The 21,828-nt window shown below is 36.8% G+C and overlaps 1 protein-coding gene across 2 annotated transcripts in view; it reads right to left on the minus strand.

The window, feature by feature from the left end:
* TTC6 (tetratricopeptide repeat domain 6) overlaps positions 1–21,828 on the minus strand; it is a 226,101-nt gene that overhangs the window by 132,697 nt on the left and 71,576 nt on the right. For both annotated transcript variants that reach the window (XM_084968926.1, XM_021099129.2), the window contains exons 3-6: positions 15,842–15,934; positions 11,858–12,067; positions 5,318–5,451; positions 1,403–1,597 (exon numbers count right to left, since the gene is read on the minus strand). In XM_084968926.1, the coding sequence (XP_084825052.1) occupies positions 1,403–1,597; positions 5,318–5,451; positions 11,858–12,067; positions 15,842–15,934 (632 nt within the window). The remainder of the gene's footprint in view (positions 1–1,402; positions 1,598–5,317; positions 5,452–11,857; positions 12,068–15,841; positions 15,935–21,828) is intronic.

Raw genomic sequence — 21,828 nt, forward strand, 5'->3', positions numbered from 1 at the left:
TAAAAACACGTCTCCTTAAATTTAACTTAAAACTTAATATTTTAGTATTTTTTAAATGTGTTGTAGAAGTTTCTTGTTTGTTTACATGATTCCTACCAATTCTTCTGAAAGAAAAGAGAATTTAGAGTATGCATTCTTTATGTGCAGGTGCTACTGTCCCTAAGGAAGTGACAATTGGTGGTTAGGGTGGGTGGTGATAAAAGCTTACTCTTTTTATGTATAAGGCACAGATATACAGATATGCACACAATACCATAAACAGACACACAGTATACCTAGAATGCTACAATTTAATGGAGAGGGGAAATTAGAGAAAAGGAATCTAAAAAGCCTTCTTAAGGGGATGATAATGAAAAAAAATTTGAGGAAAAACCACATTAAACAAACCTGGATTCTAATCACTATCTAGAGATAAGAACTTGGGCAAATAACCTGATATTATAAAGTCTAAGTGTCTTCATGAATAAAATGGAAATTGTGACTTCTCTCTTATAGTTGAAGATTTAAAAAGAAAGATGCAAAGCACACAGCACAGTACAAGGGATACAGTTCCTGTTAAATAAACGTTAGCTCCCTTTCCTTTTCTCCTCTTACTTGAGGATGCTATAAATTATTTACTCACCACAAAGAATACTCAGATTCCAAAGAAAAGTGAAACACAAGGAAAAATGGAAAAAACTCCAGAGGAAATGACTTATGTACATGATCCCTGGACCCAAGTATACCAAATGATGGTGAAATCTGAAAGCTGGCTTCAACTCCCAAATCAGTGCTATTCTTAGTTGTATGAGCCTGGCATAGCTGCTTGATTTTTATGAGTTTCAATTTCCACATCTGTACTCCCCAGAGTTATTACAAAGAACAAAAGAGATCACGTATGTGACACTCTTAGGGAACTATAAACCACTAAACTGGAGTTCCCATTGAGGATCAACCGGTTACAAAATCCAACTAGTATCCATGAGGATGTGAGTTCAATCCCTTTCCTTGCTCAGTGGGTTAAGGATCCGGCATTGCCATGAGCTATGGTGTAGGTTGCAGATGCAGCTCAAACCCCACATTGCTATGGCTGTAGCACAGGTCGGCAGCTGCAGCTCTGATTTGACCTCTAGCCTGGAACTTCCATATGCTGCAGGTGTGGTCCAAAAAAGAAAAAAAAAACAAAACACCAATCTAAAATTACCTTAGGATGAGGCATGGTTCATGTCAACAATGACAGGAAATGAAGACACTGATCTAGACTGTGTATGTACAGAGAAGGAATAGAAAGGACAAAAATTTCTTTTTTTCCCTAGTTCCCAAGAGCAGAAAGAAGCAAGTCTTCAAAATCTAAGCCTCAGAGACAGAAATTCTTTGACCATTTAAATCCCATTGAAAACAAAATTATCAGTGGATTTCCTACCTGTCTCTTTGCTCTTCATCTGTGTAGCGGTTGTCTAAGAAAGAGGTTCCAAACACTCCAAGAAGAGTACTGTGGCCTTTCTTGTTGGCTGTATGATACACTCGAGAAGCCAGGCGCAAATCAATGGGCAGCTCCTGGGCGGGGACAGTGGCGCACAGTTCGTGAAGGGTTGGAGTGGAGTAGTCTTGTGGAATTCTGCAACATGGACAGGAAAGTGAGCTTCTTTCTACTATTTTGTGCTCTTTAGATATATTTACACTGATAGTTTCACTCAGGCTCTAAAAGAATGTCTAAATGTAGGAGATCACACTTAATACTATAATAGCAGTTTGTAAGAAATTTAATATTACGATCTCAGGCCGTTGACCAGATCATCAGTCATATAGCCAACAACCTGCTGAAGATCTCAACCTATATGTCTTTTAGATACGTCAGACGCAAGGTCTACAAGCAAACTCATTATCATCCCCTCCTCCCTCTAATATCTTTTCTCCTGGATTCTGTAGCTCAGTGACACCACAACCAGCCATCATCCATTACTCCTTTGCTACTCTGCTCAGATGCTCAAGTCCCTGAAGAAGCAAAATAATACATTCTCCACTACCTAACATCAGTGGAAACCTGGGGCTCTCTAAATTATTGTGGCATCTTCTTTTCCACCATGCCAGAACTGGCCTCTCTGCTGCCTTTGCAAAGTAGAGAAGAGGGCATGAAAATCTGCTTTCTTAATCCCCATTGTCACTTGACATCCCATCTAATCAACACTTTTGAGCACCTACTATGAACCAAATTTTATGTGAGGTGATCTAAATACAGCATCTGCAATGAAACCATATGGGAGGTATTGCTATCCTTACATTGGAGCAGGCTTATTTTAGATAGGTCACAAAATCAATGAGTGGCTGCTAGGAACTAAACACAGTGCTGCTAACTGTAGGTCAAGTTTCTTTCCTTTTAATGCCTGTTAATGAGTCCTAAGGAGAACGTGACCCTTAGCCAGTACTACTCCACCCATACCTCCTGCAAAACTCTATCGCACCGGTCTTTAAATACTCTTCTATCCAGCACAACGGTTCTTTGTTGCGTGCTGCAGGCATCCAACTTCCTCCTTCTAAGTTTCAAGGCTCCTAGAATCTGGCCCTACTTCTAGCACAGCAGTTAAGAATGTAGACTCTGGAGTCAGACTGCCTCTGTTCCAATCTTATTTAAAGTTATCACTTGGCAATAAGCAAGTCATTTAATTTCTTTATACCTCAGTAAGTTAAGAATAACAACATTAGTACATCCTGGGTAAGCTGCTTTAAGAAATAAAGGAGTGAATACATTTAAAACAGTGTCTCTCATATGGCAGGTGTTAGCTTTTATTAGCCTCCAGGACACTTCACAGGGCCAGCAAGCCCATCCCTTTCTTTCAGATATGGATAATTTGTTGCCTACCCTTTTGTCCATGTCTAAACATTCTTTTTTTTTTTTTCTGCCCATGCCTGCAGCATATGAAAGTTCCCAGGCAGGGATCAAACCTGTGTTACAGCAGTGACCCAAGCCCCTGAAATGACAACCCACTATACCACAGGAGAACTCCTAAACATTCTTTAAACAGTATCTCAAGGACAAACTTCTCTGCAAAGTTCTTTTTTCTTTCTTACAAATATCTCTTTTTATATGTTGCCCTATTCTTGTCCCACTCATTCTGACCCTTTATCTAATGGGTTAATGCAGATCCGTCCACTAACTGCCCCATGTGTCTGGATAGCAGGACAGTATAAATTATAGATGTTGGAGTTGGCTGGGCCCGGATCAGAAACCTAGTTCTAATACTTACAAACTCTATTATTGGCCTCTCTGAAGGTCTGAAAAGTGAGAACAAAAATTCTTAATTCTTGCTTTATAAAAATTGATAACAATAAGAGTTAGCGTTCCTGAGATAGTCTCTGGAACTCTCAAGAAATGCTTGTTTATTTTTATTGCTGTTGTTATTAATTTACACTGCACAGTACCTAACCTGTTGCTAGGCACAGTATGTACATTATTGAATCACTAATAGTGGTTTATGTCATTTCCAAACCCACACAGGGACCAACAAAAAACAGGACATGAAATCTGTATGTTTTAGTAGAAAAAAGAAAACAGAGGTAAATCTAAAGCATTTGGAAACGTTTGAGACAAAAAAGACATAACTCGGGTACTAAAAATGGGTCTCCAGGCAGCCCAGGATCCCAGGCACTCAGGGTTCCTAAGAAAGGACTGGAGAAAAAGGAGAGAAAGAAAGGTGAGTTCCGATGTCAAGCTCACCTACGTCTTCATTCTGTCTGGGACAGGTCCTGGCTAGTGGAATGTTCTTGAGATTACATTACGGATTTTTTTTTCCTTAAAAAAGCATCAGCACCAATCTGAATTTCTATGTTCCCATCATACTCTAATAACACAGATCTCCAAGTGAATCTCCCTTGGTTATTGAGCTAAATAACACTATGTTTTCAAGAGGTGGTGGAATTCCCAAGAAAATAATCTAATTTGGAGGCAAGTCACTGGTGAGAAAAGTTAGGTTTTAAAAACTGATTAAGGAAAAAGGAGCAGTGAGTAAAAGATTTTCTAAAGCCCTCTTTTATCATATAAAAATTTTAAATACCATATTTTTATTCTTCTGCATTTCATTCACATGTCTTTGTAATGGAGATTTCTAATTTCAGTTTTAATGAATTAACACAGTACTACATATACCGAAAAGATCTACAAATATTTTTGGCATGTTCAAGAAAGGCGGTGTGTTTTTATAGCACACTCTCCTTAAACAGGACTATTTGTCATTCTTTGAAACACTAAGACATAAAAAAGAAAAGACTCTGTCTCTGTGTGTGGCCACACTACTTTACCTAATGCACTAAATGCAAGGTTTTTTGGGGAAAAAAAATCAAGAAGTTTCTGCTTCATTGATAATCTGACAGTAACTATTTATTGAAGGTAAAATACTTGTTGTCTGCTGTCACTATTTGTTTTAATACATAATCTTGCTAACTAAATGAGCTTAAAGCAATGCAGATAAGCAATGGCATGTACAGGGTCACTTAAATGCCAATTTGACTCTTTCATAAACTTTGGAATTCTTTTCCCATGAGTCTACTCTCAGCTACTAAATTGCGAGTAATACCCATTTACAAAGTTTAGGCTGGCCATAAAAAGGTTGTCTTCCACGTCCTGCACACTTTTCAGTGCCCTAAGCAACAACAAAAGCTAATAATTAAAGCTTCTTTAAGCCTCCATAAAGAGTTAAATGAAGAAGAATCTAGAATCAACCAGCCTATAAAAACCTAGTGAAGAAATAAGGAGAAAATCAGTTTCGACAAGGTGAATGTCAACAGATAAACCATAAATCTAAACTGCATTTGCACAGTATTATTCAAAATTGTGGCTGCAATATGTGTAATATGAAACCCTACTGAAAATATGTGGAGGTAGGGGAATGAAACATGCTGTGATATATTAGGCCATCTAAATTCCCAAACTGACGGCCTATGGACATTTTGTGTTGGGTTGTCTTTTGTTTCATCATAACAAAAATTAACTGATATAATGAGCAATTAATTCAAATAAGGCATTACAGTGACCAAAAAATCAAATCTAGCAAGTTAACATAATTTTTTGTCTCACAAAGAGCTATTTTTATTCTAGCTATTCTTATGTCATTAAACTAAGTGCATTAATCAAAAAAAAAAAAAAGAATAGAAAGAGATATGGAGCATAACATATATATCCTTATATACCTGCCACCACCTCTTCCTGTGAGAAGGTTTAAGTTGGATCTCACGTATGCATTCCTAAAACACATAGTTTTCCTTTAAAAACACACTTTTAGCTATCAATGCTACTGAATAACTTCTCTTCAGACAGTAAAATTTGTTAAGTTAAGGAAATTACTTTTTTTTAGGTAGTTTTGGATCACACAGTGGTTTTGAAACCTTGGTTTGTCTCTGTTGTGGAATTCCTAATTTACTTTTTCGTGTTCGTTTAACTTCTTTTCCTTTGATTTGCAACAATTCAGATGATTTCACCTTTAAAAAAACATAAGTGTGCTGTTAAGAAAACTTGTAACTGAAAGTTAGATCTTTCGCTTATATTTATCGGTCCATTTATATACTCCTACTTTCTATGCATATTTTACAACAGAATATAAATCCTGGGAGTTCCCGTTGTGGCTCAGTGGTTGGCGAATCCAACTGGGAACCATGAGGATGCAGGTTCGATCCCTGGGTCTTGCTCAGTGGGTTGGGGATCCGGCGTTGCCATGGGCTGTGGTGTAGGTTGCAGACGTGGCTCAGATCCCGCGTTGCTGTGGCTGTGGCATAGGCCAGCGGCTACGGCTCCGATTCAACCCCTGGCCTGGGAACCTCCATATGCCGTGGGAGCAGCCCAAGAAATGGCAAAAAGACAAAAAAATAAATAAATTAAAAATTAAAATAAAATAAAAAAGAATATAAATCCTAAAGGTAGAGTTGATATTCTTCTCTAAATTTATTCCTAAATTTTTAAATATACAAATTCAGAGCAATAAAAATATTAGTACCATATTTACTTGTATTTTATTTATTGCCTTTAAACCACTGAAGAAAAAATAAAAGATTTTTCCCTCTATAAATCTATACTTCTTGATAGGTATATTTAATACAACTTACCTTTAGCCCTTTAGTCACTTAAAGTCTGGCATGACTGGTGGCTATGACCACAAGCCAAAATGAATTTAATGCTCTATACAACTATTTTTAGTAATGTTTACCAATTTATACATCCTATAGTTATTTTTATTTCCTCTGCTTGGGAAACACATTTCTGTGCCAAATAATTGCCTCTTAATCATTACAGCTATTAGAAGGATTGTTTTCCTGGACTGCTTAGGAAATTTGCAGAATTCTCAGCAACAGTTCATCTAAAGATATCCTTCTCTATGGGCTGCTCTGTACATTTTTGAGACTAGACTTCAGGAAGAAAGCAGGGAGGTTTTCTTTGGGAAAAGCAGAGAGATATGACTGAGTAAATAGAAGGAGGCCAGATAAAGGGAGGTTTTTCTAAATTAGGTGGAAAGTTTGGCTTGATGCAGTAGTCAGGAGAGAGACATTGCAACATCTTAAGTAAGGAAGTGATGATGTATGAGGAAAGCTCCGAGTTTGGGGCATTCCATCTCACCATCCAGTCTATGTTTGAATTTCCTCTATAGTATCTCCACCAAAGGCCATCCATCCAGTCTCAAACATGATTAGAACAAAGAACTTGGATACTTCCAACCATAGTCACTTTCCTGTTGAAACCCTTCCATGTGTTAGAATTTTTGTTTGCTTATTATTGAGGCTAACAACTTTCATCCCCCAATCTCAATTCAAACCTCAGGATCATACAGGCATAGCCTGGCTCTCCTCCATTTGACAAGCAAATATTTGAATATAGTTGACTCCCCTGAGCCTGCTTTCCCCCCAGATAAGCATCCCCAGGGCCTTTAACTCTACCTTACATGACATGGTTTTAAAACTCTGCATTGTCATTCTTTGTGCTCTCTTCCAAATAGTCTCCAATTTGTCAGTGTTTCTCCTGGCGCTAGTACACAGATCTGAACACAATATTTGAGGTGGGATGTGATCAGATCCACCAGGAGAAAGATGATCCCCTTTTATGGTAACAGTCAATCAATGCAAACTATGATTGCAAATGTCTTCCTATCACAAAACTAAATTACAACTTAAACACTGAAGTCTTTTTCACATTTGCTCTGAGTCATGCCATCCCATATCTACGCACTTAGTTTGTGGAGCCAAGGAAAGAACTATACATACATTTATCCCAATTAAATTTCATCTGAGGTCTGACCAACCAAATCTAACCAGTCACATTTTGGACATTATCTGCAAATCCAATCAGTAAATCTTCCATATCTTATCCAAATTATCAGAAAATATGCTGAATTGGACATGGTCTCGTAACAGTCCATTAGGGACTTTCATGACTAATTGTGCATCCTTTGCATAACTAGTTCTAAATCCACCCAACAGTTCACCTGATTACAGCCTTGTCTCCTAAACTGTCACTGGGGGGCTTTCATAAATGGATCGCTGAAATCCAAAGGATAATAACAATAACTAAGCCTTATTGACTTTTCTGGTATGCCTGGCTCTTTTCCATGATACTCTTGTGTTGAACCTCAAGTCTGACACTTCTCTCATGTTTAGTTTAGTAATTTCAGGAAAAAATAATAATAATAACGTTGGTCTTCCATGGCTTGCCCTTAGGGAATCATGCTGGCTCAAGGTGATTACATGTTCCTTTTATAAGGGTTCAAACACAATTCTTTTAATGATTCATTTAATCATTCCAGAATTTTCTCCAAAATCAGTGCATATATTCAGAAACCATAACTCTTACACTTAAAGAAATAAAACTCAGATTTGCAGTTGCCAGTGTCCAGGCTCCTAGCACCTCTCCTACCTCCTCAAAGCTGCTGCTGACAGGGGCCAACAGGCTGAAATCGATCTATCTGAGCCAACAGGATCAGATAGCCAACTCTTAAAATCTTTCCCCAATCTTGGGCTTCAAATTTCTTTTATCAATTCTTTTTCTTTTCTTTCTAAACTAAGGACCATTCTCCTTGTCAGACTTAAGAGAAGCAAAGTACAATTTTATCAGCTTCCCTTTCTTTTTGTCATAGGTATGTTTATTTAAAACCTCAACCTTTTCTAAAAATAAATTAAGTCCTCTCTGTCATCTGTTGTCATCACACTATTCATCCACAATGACAGGGTTATCCTTCCTTTTTGCTCTCTCTGCTCCAAAACTAACACCAAAAAAATACTTTCTTAGTCTTAGCATTATACACAGGCCTCAACCCATTCTGGATCTTAGCCCTCCTGATATAATTGTTATACCCAAATGGCACTTTAATGTTTATCTATGGATATGTATTTCTTCTTTCATCTTCTGTATATTTTTAAAACTCTGAATGCAATAAATCACTCAAAATTGTTTAATAAGAATTTGAGGTGATGTGGGGTATCTCACATCTCAAACACCATTCCACTTAGAATCTAAGGATATGTGCAGCTTTTTTTTTTTAACAGACTTTGGACATTTTTTCTCTCATAAAATGCACAACAGTCCTCTCATGGCTTCCTCTGTCAGTCATTTCTTCACAGAGTCACTATTATCTAATTTCTCTTTCTGTTGGTCATGACTTAGACCAGAGCTCTGATATATTTTATTATACTAATGAGCTTCTAAGGGTTAGAAATGGTCAATTAAGTAAGGATGAATTAAATTCTCTACTTTATTGCTGAATGAGACCCTCTGGTATATATCTGAGCAGCGAAGTCCTGCATTTCTCCCTTATCACTCCTCTGTGCCAATTCTATGAGATGTCACAGGGAGTTTTCTCAGAAACAACTCACAGACACAGAGAACAGACTTGTGGTTGCCAAGGGGGAGAAGGGGTGGGAAGGGATGGATTGCATGTTTGGGATTAGCAGATGCAAACTAGGATATGTAGGATGGATAAACAACCAGGTTCTACTGTGTAGCACAGGGAACTACATTCTATATCCTGACATAAACCAAGAATATGTAAAACTGAATCACTTTGCTCAACAGCAGAAATTAACACAATATTGTAAATCAACATACTTCAATAAAATAAATTTTAAAAAAGAGAAGAGGTTTTCTTACACCCCCCCCCCCCCCACAGTGTGGCCTGACCTGCTAGAGTATATTGTTCCTCATTCCTGTGCCAGAGATGCTGGAGACTAACTTTATGGCCTCAAATGTCCAAACAAGGTAAAGTTCACAGACAATAACTGATCCTGAGATGTTATCAAAAATTAAAAAAAAAAAAAAAGCTTAAGATTTGGTGAGATGAGTCAGAAAACTTCCAGCACTGTTTTCTCTGGCGTTTCTGATATGTCCAATAATATCCCACAACAATAAACCATAAAGTCTTATCAGACATTCTCTTCTTCTTTTGAAACACTTCTGGTTTCAGTTTGGAACCCTCTTAATCCATTCTCTAAGTGTCTCTCATCAAACCACTCCTCCCAGTCAAGTGAGGGACACTCCATCCACAGTCATTGGTGCCACTGTGAGTCTGTGTTCTTGTACTTAACAAAATACCTGTTCGTTGTTGTTAGGAAAGGCAGGGATGCAAAGATGTAAAGAGCAAAGGCTCCAGAATTAGACCACCTCAGTTCAAGTCCTGCCTCTGCAACTTAAACATATGGTTGTACCTGGGCAAGTTATTTAATCTTCTCTATGACTTGCTTTTTTTAACTATAAAATGAGGGTTTTAAGGTTGCTATTAGGAAAAAATAACATGTGTAAAACACTTAACAAAGTGGCTGGAACATGGTAAACATTAATTAAATTCTACTTACCTTAGGAAATGGCTGTTTTTATCATAAACAAATAATTTTGCATATTTCCTAATAATATGTTAGACCTGCTACAGCAAACCAAAAGAATGAACATTATGGGATTTTTTTCAATGAGGGATTTAAATTCCTGACAGGCCACAGTGGTTAAACCACTGTCTAGAAAATCCATTTCATTCTTTGACACATTTAGTAGCTAACCATTCGCCCCTTAAGCCTACATTTTATTTCCAAAGTCCCAAAGTTCAGGCAGGAGAATAGATAAAAACACTACCTGTACCCACCAGCCGAATACTTGTATATCAATATGCTATAGTTTTTAAAGATGCCTTCTTGGAGTGCCCTTCATGGCAGCAGAAACAAATCCGACTAGGAATCATGAGGTTGCGGGTTCAATCCCTGGCCTCGCTCAATGGGTTAAGGATCCGGCATTGCTGTGAGCTGTGGTGCAGGTCGCAGAAGCAGCTCAGATCTGTTGTTGCTGTGGCTCTGGCGTAGGCCGGCAGCAACAGCTCCAATTAGACCCCTAGCCTGGGAACCTCCAAATGCCACAAGTATGGCCCTAAAAAGACAAAAGACCAAAAAAAAAAAAAAAAATGCCTTCTAAGTTCTCCACACGTGGAAGATGCCAGGCTTCACCTGGAATAGTCGGCAATGAGTAGGGTCACCAAGCTTGGGAGATGAAGTAAGATAGCTCACACTTGCATGACTTCTGATGAAGTCAGTCACCAATCACTACCTAAATCCCTTCCCCCTGATAGCAGTGATGGATTTTCTCTGGTCACCTATTAAGTTTGGCCCTTCCTTACTACTTATTACTGTGGGAAAATCAGTATGCGGGTATCAGGTGCAATGAACCTAAGAAAGTAGGGCTTGAGGGGAGTTCCTGTTGTGGCTCAGCTGAAACGAATCTGAGTAGTATCCACGAGGACTCGGGTTCGATCCCTGGCCTCCCTCAGTGGGTTAAGGATCTGGCATTGCTGTGAGCGGTGGTGTAGGTCACAGACTCGGCTCGGATCTGGTGTTGCTGTGGCTGTGGTATAGGCCAGCGGCTACAGCTCCTATTCGACCCCTAGCCTGGGAACCTCCATATGCCACGGGTGTGGCCCTAGAAAAGACAAAAAAAAAAAAGAAAAAAAAAAGAAAGTAGAGCTTGAGAAATGAATGAAAACCAGGAGGCGTCTGCACTAATCCAGACATAAGGTCACCAGGACACAGACTAATATGGGGACAACTGGAAAAGAGAAAAAGGAATTATAAGCAATAATGTTTAGGAGGAATCTAAGCCTTGGGCACTGATTATTCTGTGAAAGACAAGAAAACAATATGGTCATGGCTAAATCTAAGGTTTCAGAGTTCGGAGTTTGGGTCAAAAGTTGAAGAACTAGTAATGGCCAGTTGACTTGAATGCCATGGTCCTTGGTGGGGAGAGGGGGACCTAGAAGAGGGACTGACTAGAAAGGCTGGTGATAATCAGGATAAGATGCTGTGGTTCAGGGAAAAGTGTTTTTTTCAAAAATCTTAATAATGATATATCTATTTTAAAATAAACTCATTTAATTAAGTCAAAAGTGACTCAAATTAAAGTACTAAGTAAATAATAGGAAGGCAATATCCAAATACAATAAAATTATAAAAATTACGCACAAATAAAATGAAACAAAATTAAATTCTCACAGTAGGAAAAGACTCATGGAACCGCACAAACCTAAGTGGGGCAATTATGAACGCTACAAAGTTCACCCAGTCCTGGTCCCTGGGCTATAAACTCCTGACTTCTCTCAGTATAGGAACAGCAAGAACTTTGGTCAATTTCTGAAAGCCCTGAGCTTCCTTCACTCCTTAAAAAAATCTCTCCCCAGAATTGCAATTAGGTTTGAAACTAAAAGCTCTCTAAAAACTGAAGTCCCCTCTTCCCAAGTAAGAAACTTTCACATCTAAAGCCCTTTCTTCAGAGTGAACCCTCCCCGGTGCCCTGGCCCTTCCTGGACTACTACATCTTCACACCTACACATTCTCAACTCTCACAACTCTGTTTCCAACATAAGTAGGATTTTACCTTTAAAGACATCTGCTCAGCTGCTTTTGAATCAGCTATGGGCTGTTCACCCTCCAAAGGTTTACTTGACTCATCTGTTGGCTGAATTTCCAAAGTGTCCTGGGGTTTAAATAATACACTTTCTGCATCTGAGACTCCCCATTCTGATATATCCTCTTGTTCAATCTGGGAAATACTTGATACAGCTTCAGGAACGTTCTCAAGCACATTCTGTTGGGAAACGTAAATGTACACACTCTTGTTATTGGTCTTCCATAGTTTTAAGTTACGTAATGTTTTTCTCTCTGACAACAAAATGACAATGAAAATACATGATTTAAATTACGGAGAGGTAATAAGTTTCCTCTGAAAATCCAGAAGAAACTCAAACTGACTTAAGAAAAATGTGAAGCCTCAAAATAGAAAATGAAGGAAAATAAGCTTGAGAGAGCAATGGTAATCCTCCAGCTGCAAATGACCCTCTCAGGATGCTGCCCAGCCTCACCGATTCACAGAGCCATTACTGATCTTTATCATTATTCTGTGCCCAGCTCTATTTTAGCATATATGACACTACATTACAATTGTCTAAGTAATCGTCATCGTAATCACTGACATATATGGGCATTTTCTCATTTAATTTTAATCTTTACCACAACTCTATGAAGTAGGAACTTTTGTAACCCCATTTATGGATGAAGAAACTGAGGCTTAACGAAGTTAATTAACCTGCCCAAGGTCATAGTGAAAGTAGCAGGACAGTATATGAACCTAAACAACCTAAATCCAAATTGTATTCTCTTACCCTTTTTTTATTTCATACAATAGCCTACTGGTTCTCAAAAGTGTGGTTCACAGACACCTGACAGTTGAGGCCCTTTCAGGGGAGCTACAATGTCAGAACTATTTTCATAATAATATTAAGGCTTATTTTCCTTTTTCACTATGTTGACCTTTGCTTTGATGATGGAAAAGCACTGAGGAGTAAAACAGTGAGACAATACTTATGAAGTAATTAACACACAAGATACAAAATCATGCAAAGTAAAGTTCCATTCAAGGAGCAAGGGAGATCAATTAATTTTAATGTAATGATATACAGTAAGTTCATTTATAGGGTTTCAGATTCTCCACTGCAACTAATCGTTAAGAAACTACCACTTGCGAACTTTGGTGTATTAACAAAGACCATCAATAACTATGTAAGAAGGTTATTAAAATGACTCCTTTCTAATCTGTATCAGATTAGAATTACTTAATATACTTCAACCAAACTGAACACACTTCAACAAACTGGATGCAGTAGCAGATATGAGACTCTAGCTCTCTTTTAAACCAGGTATTAAAGAGATTTGCAAAAAAAAAAAAAAAAAAGTGACAATCCTACCCTTTTCACTGAATTGTTTTGTTTTACACATTATTTTTCCTAAAAATATGTCTTATGTTAATGTATAACAGGCTTATTATTATTTTAAATGAATGAATAAATAATTGTTTTTCTCAGTTTTAATTTCTAGTACAGTAAATATTGGTTGACTGAATACACATAAACAAAACTCCTTTGGGTGCTTAAAATATTTTTTAAGAATTTTAAAGCCATCCTGAGATCAAGTTTAAGAACTTCAAAATCTTAAAGTTTGATAAATTCTTTAAAAAAGAAATTGTGTCTTACCTGTCTTTTATATCTTAAGCACTTAGAGCATTGTAGACCCTGTGCTATTATTTGAGTGAAAGAATGAACGGATGAAAGGAAAGAAAATTACAGGCATTTTTTCTCTACTATGCAATTAGTCTCTATTTAAAATATTTATTACACAGGATTGTACTTTGTTTCTTCATATACTGGTCTATCCCACACAATGAGTTCCTCAAGGGCAAGAACTGTGTTTTCTATCTTTGTATCAACCATGTCTAAAACAATGCTGACCACACTGTACAAAAGGAATGAATGGATAAATTCTTTGATTTTTTTGATAAGTATGTGAGGAAATCATTCTAGATGATGATTCAAAAACAATTTAAAATGGTGAGTACTGGAGTTCCTGCTGTGGCTCAGCAGTAATGAACCCAACTGGTATCCATGAAGATGTGGGTTCGATCCCTGGCCTCCCTCAGTGGGTTAAGGATTTGGCGTTGCCATAAGCTGTGGTGTAGGTCACAGATGCAGCTCAGATCCTGCATTGCTGTGGCTGTGACACAGGCCAGCAGCTGCAGCTCCAATTCCCTAGCGTGGGAACTTCCCATGTGCCACAAGTGCGGCCCTAAAAAAGCAAAATTTTTTAAAAATTAAAAAAAAAATCACAAAAGTAAATGGTGAGTACTTCAAAAGGAAAGATATTAGACAAGAATGTTCTTTAAAAGAAAATAAGTTACAACAAAGAACTAAGAGACAGCTGGCGTGTGGCCTCAAGATGCTCACAGCTGAGGCAGCTATGCTATAAGTGCAGGGTATCTGGTACCATCTGGAAAGAGCAGGCCCCCTCTGGATGGCAGCTTGTTGGCCAGTGCTGCCCAGATAAATCTCAGGCTGGGAAGCTTCTACGAGTCAACGGGATAGGGAGGAAAGACAGAGTTCTGTTCTCTGGCACAGAGTAGGTACCCAAAACACTTGTCTGGAATGAAAGACACCACAGAGGAACTGTTTTTTACCATGGCCAGGTATACCAATTTAAAAGGTATTATACCTCTAAAGAAATGGTAAGCTTCTTCCTAAAAAGCCAGTGACCAGGAGAGGTCCAGTGATTGATTGTTTACAAATGTCAAAGCTTGAGGGTGTGGCTCCTACAGAATTATAAAGCAATTGATATTTTTGTTTAAATCCTTATTTTAAATAATCGAGGTGATGTATATATAGCTAGGTATCTGAAAATTGGCCTTTTTCATAGTTTCCTTCAAAATGGAATCATTTTTTCTTACACTATATGAATATTCAGTGAATGGTATTAAGTCAAGTTTTTTCTAGTAATGAAGATTTCTGTTTTTTTTTTTTTTTTAACCTAATCGATCTTGTATTTTCAGTTTACTATACTTATTAGAAGCTTACAGGTCAGAGATTTTGATATCTACCTGTAAACAGTGTCACCTGGAAGCAGCTACTCTAAGTCAGTTTTAAGCTGTTAGCATACGTGGTAAGGCTTCAAAACTGATTTATCCCCATAGTGCCACACATGCTGGGTCTTGAGAAAGTGGTAAGAACACAGAGGGGGAAAATGCATGACTCAGTCCAAAAGCATCTCAAACTCTGGTAGGCAACCATTTGTAGTAACTTTAACAATATAGGATCCATGATTTTTGTGAAAGTATTCAATAATTTTCTAAACATGGTATAGAATCCTAAAACAAACTGTGATCTGAGTTTTTATGTATGTGGAATCATGTTTTCAGGAACTAAAGGAGCTTGTTATTTAATGAAATAATTTTACAAATCTTTTGTAAAGGACTGATCACCATCACTTGTTTTATGTAAATGTGGATTTCTATACACTGGAAGACACTTCCCATTCACAGAGAATATGGTTCTCAATTGCTTTGAATCCCGTTAAGTATTTTGCCAACAAAGGATGAAAAAGAAGCTCTATTTCTGAAATTAAACATGTCATCAAGTGCCCATATTTCTCTACAAAATACTCCCCTTGTTGATGTTTTCCATAACTCTTCTAACTAAATAAAGAATAAGGTAATGCTTTCTGAGAAGCTAATAAATTTTAATTAATTCTCCAACTGCCTTCTAGATCTAAATGTCTTTAGACCAGAAGAACTGTTAAGATCTCTTCCTTCTGAAAAGAGTTTGAGGCCTTAGTTCAGAAGATCTATGATAAGCAGCAATGGTGAGCCAAAATAGCCAAGACTCTCGATGTGGTATTAGATTAGATATGCTTATAGTTAAACACGCCTCTAAAATAAATCAGAGTTGTTCTTTTTAACTCTCTAGATAAACATTCAAGCAAAAAAGGCAGACTATTACCTCAATCTAGGCAAGGAGGATTTTTTTATTAAAGACTTTACCGTTTGAGTTTCCTTAATACTTATCTGTAGTCCTTGTTCTGCTTGCACTTGAGGTGTTTTGTACCAGTACACTTTTCCCATTAAGGAAATATCCTTGAAGGAGGAAAAGAAAACAATTAAAATAATGCCAATTGTAAAAAGCACTGAGGTATATAATGCAATGCACTAAAATTCTAGTCAATATAATGCAGTAAATGAGAAATACAGAACAAAAGATACAATAAAAAAATTTTGTCTACTATTTCAATTTTAGGGCTTTTTAAATTATTGATCTCTACTGCTACATCATCAGATTTAATAAGACAATTAGGTAATATTAAATCAAATACTAAAAACACTGCTCTTAAATGGCTGCTCAAGAAAGATAAAATCAAAACTAAAATTTAATCAAACCAAGAGCAAGAAGGAACATAAATATACTTTAAATTTTAATGAGTATACCTGCTAGTGTTATTTTTATCATTATTAATGCTAATTGCTACAATATACTCTCAGGTCAGCTGAAGTGATAAGAAGACCACACACCACAATGTCTAACAATGAATAGGAATCAAGAGATCCAGCTTCTGCACAAACTGTAAAGTCACAGGCCAGACATTCAACAGGCAAGTTATTCTGCTTCCCTTTACCTCAGTTTTATCACCATTAAAATGGATGTTTATGGTTTTTTAAAGCCCTTTCTCCTCTAGGCTTTTAGTAATATCAATAGCAAAATATGAACATTCTTTGTACTTTTTTTTTTTTTTTTTGCTTTTTGGGGCTGCATGCACCTGGGGCATATGGAAGTTCCCAGGCTAGGGGACAAATAAGAGCTGCAGCTGCTGGCTTACCCCACAGCCACAGCAATGCCAGATCCAAGCCATGTCTGTGACCTACACCACAGCTCACAGCAATTCTGGATCCACTGAGTGAGGCCAGGGACTGAAACCACATCCTCATGGATACTAGTCAGGATCATTACCACTGAGCCACAACAGGAACTTCCCATTCCTTGTACTTTAAAATGCTGCCTTTCTACTTCTTTGTTTCATTATAAAGGTTCAACTGAGGCTACTGGCTTCTATTTATGCCCTCTTGTCATAAATAACTATAAAACTAGACACAATATAAGAGCAGCTCTTTTAAGGTTTGACAACAGGGAATACGAGACTAATGACCAAGAGAATGGAAACTCAGAAGGTTAAGAGTTAAATACCCCATATTTCTGCCTTACACAACAATTATCAGACCACAACACAAGGAGGAAGAAATCACACAGAGCCCAGGTGGCTCACTGCATTAAAGAGATAGACATTAGAGTGAGAAGGCAAAGAGGGTAGAATTTGTAGGGCACAGTATAGATAGAAGGGAGCTGCACAGAGAAAGAGCACTAGAAATATGCATAGAATCCTTGAACAAAATACCAATCTGCTCATGCAATGGTGAGACCCATGAGGCCAAAACAAAGAAAAACTGCCAAGGGAAAAAAGAAATTACCAAAGAGCTGAAGCCACAATTCCCAGAGCTCACACAATGCTAGGAATCATTAGATCTCCTATGAGACATTCTGAATACATGGCACATGCACTATAAACCTCAGACGGATCAAACATAAGTAGGGCTAATTAACCCCAGAGTAAAAGCTTCTCTGGACATTGACAACACTTTAAAATAATACCTAAAAAGATCAAGCTGATCTTCAAGTAGCTTAACTGCCTAACAGAGCAAACTCCAACCTTTTTTGAAGGAAGACAAGAAAATCCAGTACTCGACAATGTAAAATTCAAAATGTTAAGCACTCAATCAAAAGTGAACTAGTCATGGAGTTCTTATTGCGGCTCAGCAGATTAAAGGACCTGAAATAGTCTCCATGAGGATGTGGTTTTAGTGCCTGGCCTCACCCAGTGGATCCAGCGTTTGATCCCTGGCCTTGCTTAGTGGGTTAAGGATCCAGTGTTGCTATGGCGGTAGTGTAGGCTGGCAGTTGCAACTCCAATTCGACCCCTAGCCCAGAAGCTTCCCATGGTTTGGCCATAAAAAGGAAAAAAAAAGTTACTAGTCATATGAAGAAGCATGAGTGTGTAACACATAGCCAGAAGAAAAATCAACAGAAAAAGACCCAGAAGTGACAGAGACATTGGAATTGATAAACATAGTGAAACATATAAGTATTATAAATGTTCAAAGACATAAGCATGATGATGAACAAATATAAGATAAAAACAGAATCAAATGTAATATCTAGATAAAATGTCCAACATCTGAAATAGAAATTTCACTGAGTGGCATAAATATCAGAAAAGATGAGTTAACTTGAAGACACATAAATAGAAACCATACAAAACGAATCATGGAGAGAAATAAAAGCTGAAACAAAATTAAAAATACTCACACTAACATGTATCTAATTAGAGTCCCATAAAGGAGAATGTGAAGAGAGCAAAAAATATTTGTACAAAAAATAGCCAAATTTTTTCTAAATTTGATGACAATTATAAACCCCTGATGCAAAAAGCTCGATGAACTCCAAGTAGAAGCACACAAAGAACACTGCCAAGTGCATTGTAATCAAAATGAGAAAAAAAAAAAAAAAAAAAGGAGTTCCCGTAGTGGCTCAGTGGTTAACAAATTGAACTAGGAACCATGAGGTTGCGGGTTCAACCCCTGGCCTTGCTCAGTGGGTTAAGGATCTGGTGTTGCCATGAGCTGCGGTGTAGGTTGCAGATTCGGCTCAGTTCCCACATTGCTGTGGCTGTGGCATGGGCCAGTGACTGCAGCTCTGATTAGACCCCTAGCCTGGGAACCTCCATATGCCACAGGAGCGGCCCTAGAAAAGACGCAAAAAAAAAAAAAAAAAGTAATAAAGAAAAAATCTTATAAGTATCCAGAGAAACATTAAGTACAAAGACATAAAGAATTACCAGTAACTAATTACCACAAACTAATACTGCAGGCTTCTTGTCAGAACAATGCAAGACAGAAGAGGAAGCAACATATTTAGAGTAACTTACTGAAAGAAGACAACTGTCCACATAGAACTCCACATCCAACAAAAATATCTTTTAAAACTGAAGGTGAAATACTTTTGTAGCAAACAAAAGGTGAAAAATGTATTGCCATCAAACTTACATTACATGAAATGTTAAAGGAAATTCTTCAAGCAGAAGGAATAAAACTTGAGTGCATACAATGAAAGTAAGTAATAGAATGATTTTTTAAAGTGGGTAAATAAAGGAGACATTTTCCCTTTTTGAAGATTTTTTGAATATATATTTTTATATATTAAAAATAAATATTATTTTTGTATTATATATTTTATATTTTATAATTTATAAAAATTAATGTTTTAAAATATAGACTTTAAATTTTTTTAAATGATGTATTTTGAGATTTGTAATAAATATATAGATATGAAGTATGCATTAATGAGATCCCAGTAATAAGAGGAGGGAAAAAAAGTATACTGCTCTAAGCTCCTCATACTATATGTAAAACACTATCACTGGGATAAGTTAAATATACATATTATAAACCCCATAACACTCACTAAGACAATAAAAGAAAAAGGTAAGTAAGCTAACAGTATGAAACAACATGAAATGCTAAAAGAAAAAAAAATCATGAGTTCCTGTTGTGGATCAGTGGGTTAAGAACCCAACATAGTCTCCATGAGGATGCGGGTTCAATCCCTTGCCTCATTCAGTGGATTAAGGATCCAGCATTGCTACAAGCTGCGGTGTAGGTCACAAATGTGGCTCGGATCCAGTATTGCCATGAACGTGGTGTAGGCCTGCAGCTGCAGCTGTGATTCAACCCCTAGCCCATGAATTTCCATATGCCACACATGCAGCTGTAAGAAGAAAAAAAAAATCAAAAGAAGGAAGGTAAAGAAGGAAAGGGGGGCAAAGAACAAATGTGACAAATAGAAAACACATAGTAAAATGTAAATATAAATCCAATCATATCAATAATTGCTTTTAAATTGTGCTAAACACTCTAATTAAAAGACCAAGATTGTCACGCTGCAGAAAAAACAGGATCCTACTATATGGTTGTTATGGGAAATCAGCTTTAAGTATAAAGACACAAATAGGTTAAAAGTAAAAGGATAAAGGAAATATAACATACTAACGCTAACATAAGAAAACTGGAGTGGCTATATTAACATCAGACAAGGCGGACACCTCAAGTCAAGAAGTACTAGAAGGAAAAAGAGGATCACTGCATAATAATAAAATAAAAAACAGTCAAGTTCCTCAGAAGACATAATAGTATCCACTGATGACAAAGCTTCAGAGAACATAAAACAAAAACTAAAATAAATGAAAACAGAAACAGAAAAATTCCCTACTACAGTTGGAAATTTCAAACAGAGACTATCTGGCTCCAGAGACAACACTTTTTATAAATATAATAACTAAACACTTACTATGAAATGAGAAAGCCTAAAAGAATTTTTCACCACCTTTTAATTTTACAATTACATCATTAAAGTATAAAAACATGACAACGAGGAACACCAAATTCAAGATATTGTTCACATCTGACGTGGGAGGGAATTACTGGAAAGAGATAAAGGAGGGTCTCTACTTATAATTTTCTATTTATTTAAACAACTTGAAGTGAATATGGTGCCTACAGCCATACCACTCTGAACACACCCAATCCCATCTGAAGTGAATATGGTAAAAAAATAAAATAAAATAAAAAAATTTTAATCTGAGTGATGACTATTTTCCCTACAATTGAAATATTTCCTGATAAAAATAAAGAAATTTCTCAACGTTTTTTAATGCAGGTAACATAAAAATATCAAAGACAGATAAAAATACCTTAATGAAGAAATCTATAGCTTACATCACTTATAAACATAAAATCCCAATTAAAACATAAAACAATTAAATTAAAAGATTAAACCAATTAAAACTCCAATTAAAATATCTGCGAATCAAACCAATCAGCATATTTACAAACAATGCACCTTGACAAGGAACAATTTTTCTGAACCAGATGGATAATTAATTGCTAATTCATAAGGTTAACAGATCAACATGGAAATTCATATGATCCTCTCAATAATTCTTGAAGAAAATCATCACTATAATTCAACCTATTTCTGAGTGAAAAGTAACTAGATATAGAAGAAAACTTACCCCACAAGAGACAGTTGGAGATTCCTGTACTAAATATTGTATTTCATAATAAAACATCAAGCAGATCAGATCCAATGCAACAAGAAAAAATAATAAGCATTATAAATAACATAAAGGAGAAAACCAAACTGTTGCTATTAATGGATTATGTGACAATATAGTTAGTGGGAAAAAGAAAAACAACCAAAAAACTATCATACCAAACTAGAGGTAAAAAGCATGTCTAATAATTCAACAAACAGAATTTCATACCAGCAACAACCAGTTAAGATCCCATTATCAAAATAAAACCTAGCTATCAATACAACAAACAGAATGGATGAATCTCAAAAACACTATGTTGAGCCTCTTGAGTTACTTGACCTTATTTTGGAGGTTTCAAATTGGCATGGAAGACGCCCAGAAATGCATCATCGGGCATGTCACTGTCACTTTTTTCTGATCAAATCTTTACCCTCCCTCCACACAATGATGTCTCACCTAGGGTTGGAACTTTAAGTCAGAGAAGGTGGAAGGCAGCTACATCTGGAGTCTGGGAGTTGCATTGGGTATACAAAATACTGACTTTCAACAGGAAAAGAGCCCAGGAACTAGACTGATGCCAGGTTAAAAGGGCATCAGAATGGCCAAAAATAGCCTCTTCAAACCATCCAAGAAAATTAAGTATGAAGACAAAAATATATGAAAATTTAAAGTATCTGTCTAGTAAGTCCAATTCTGGGGCTTCTTCAAGAACAGTTTCTGTTAATTTTTCTTCCTGTGTATGGGCATATGTTCTTTTTTATTTGTCTCATAAGTTATTCTTGAAAGACTTATAGCGACCCAAGGAATGCTTGTTCAGTAAAGATTAATTGC

This window comes from Sus scrofa, chromosome 7 (assembly GCF_054392235.1).
Source record: "Sus scrofa isolate SSC_HxYL_T2T_F1_AM1 chromosome 7, Sscrofa_HxYL_maternal_Yorkshire_Landrace_v2.0, whole genome shotgun sequence".
NCBI lineage: Eukaryota > Metazoa > Chordata > Mammalia > Artiodactyla > Suidae > Sus > Sus scrofa.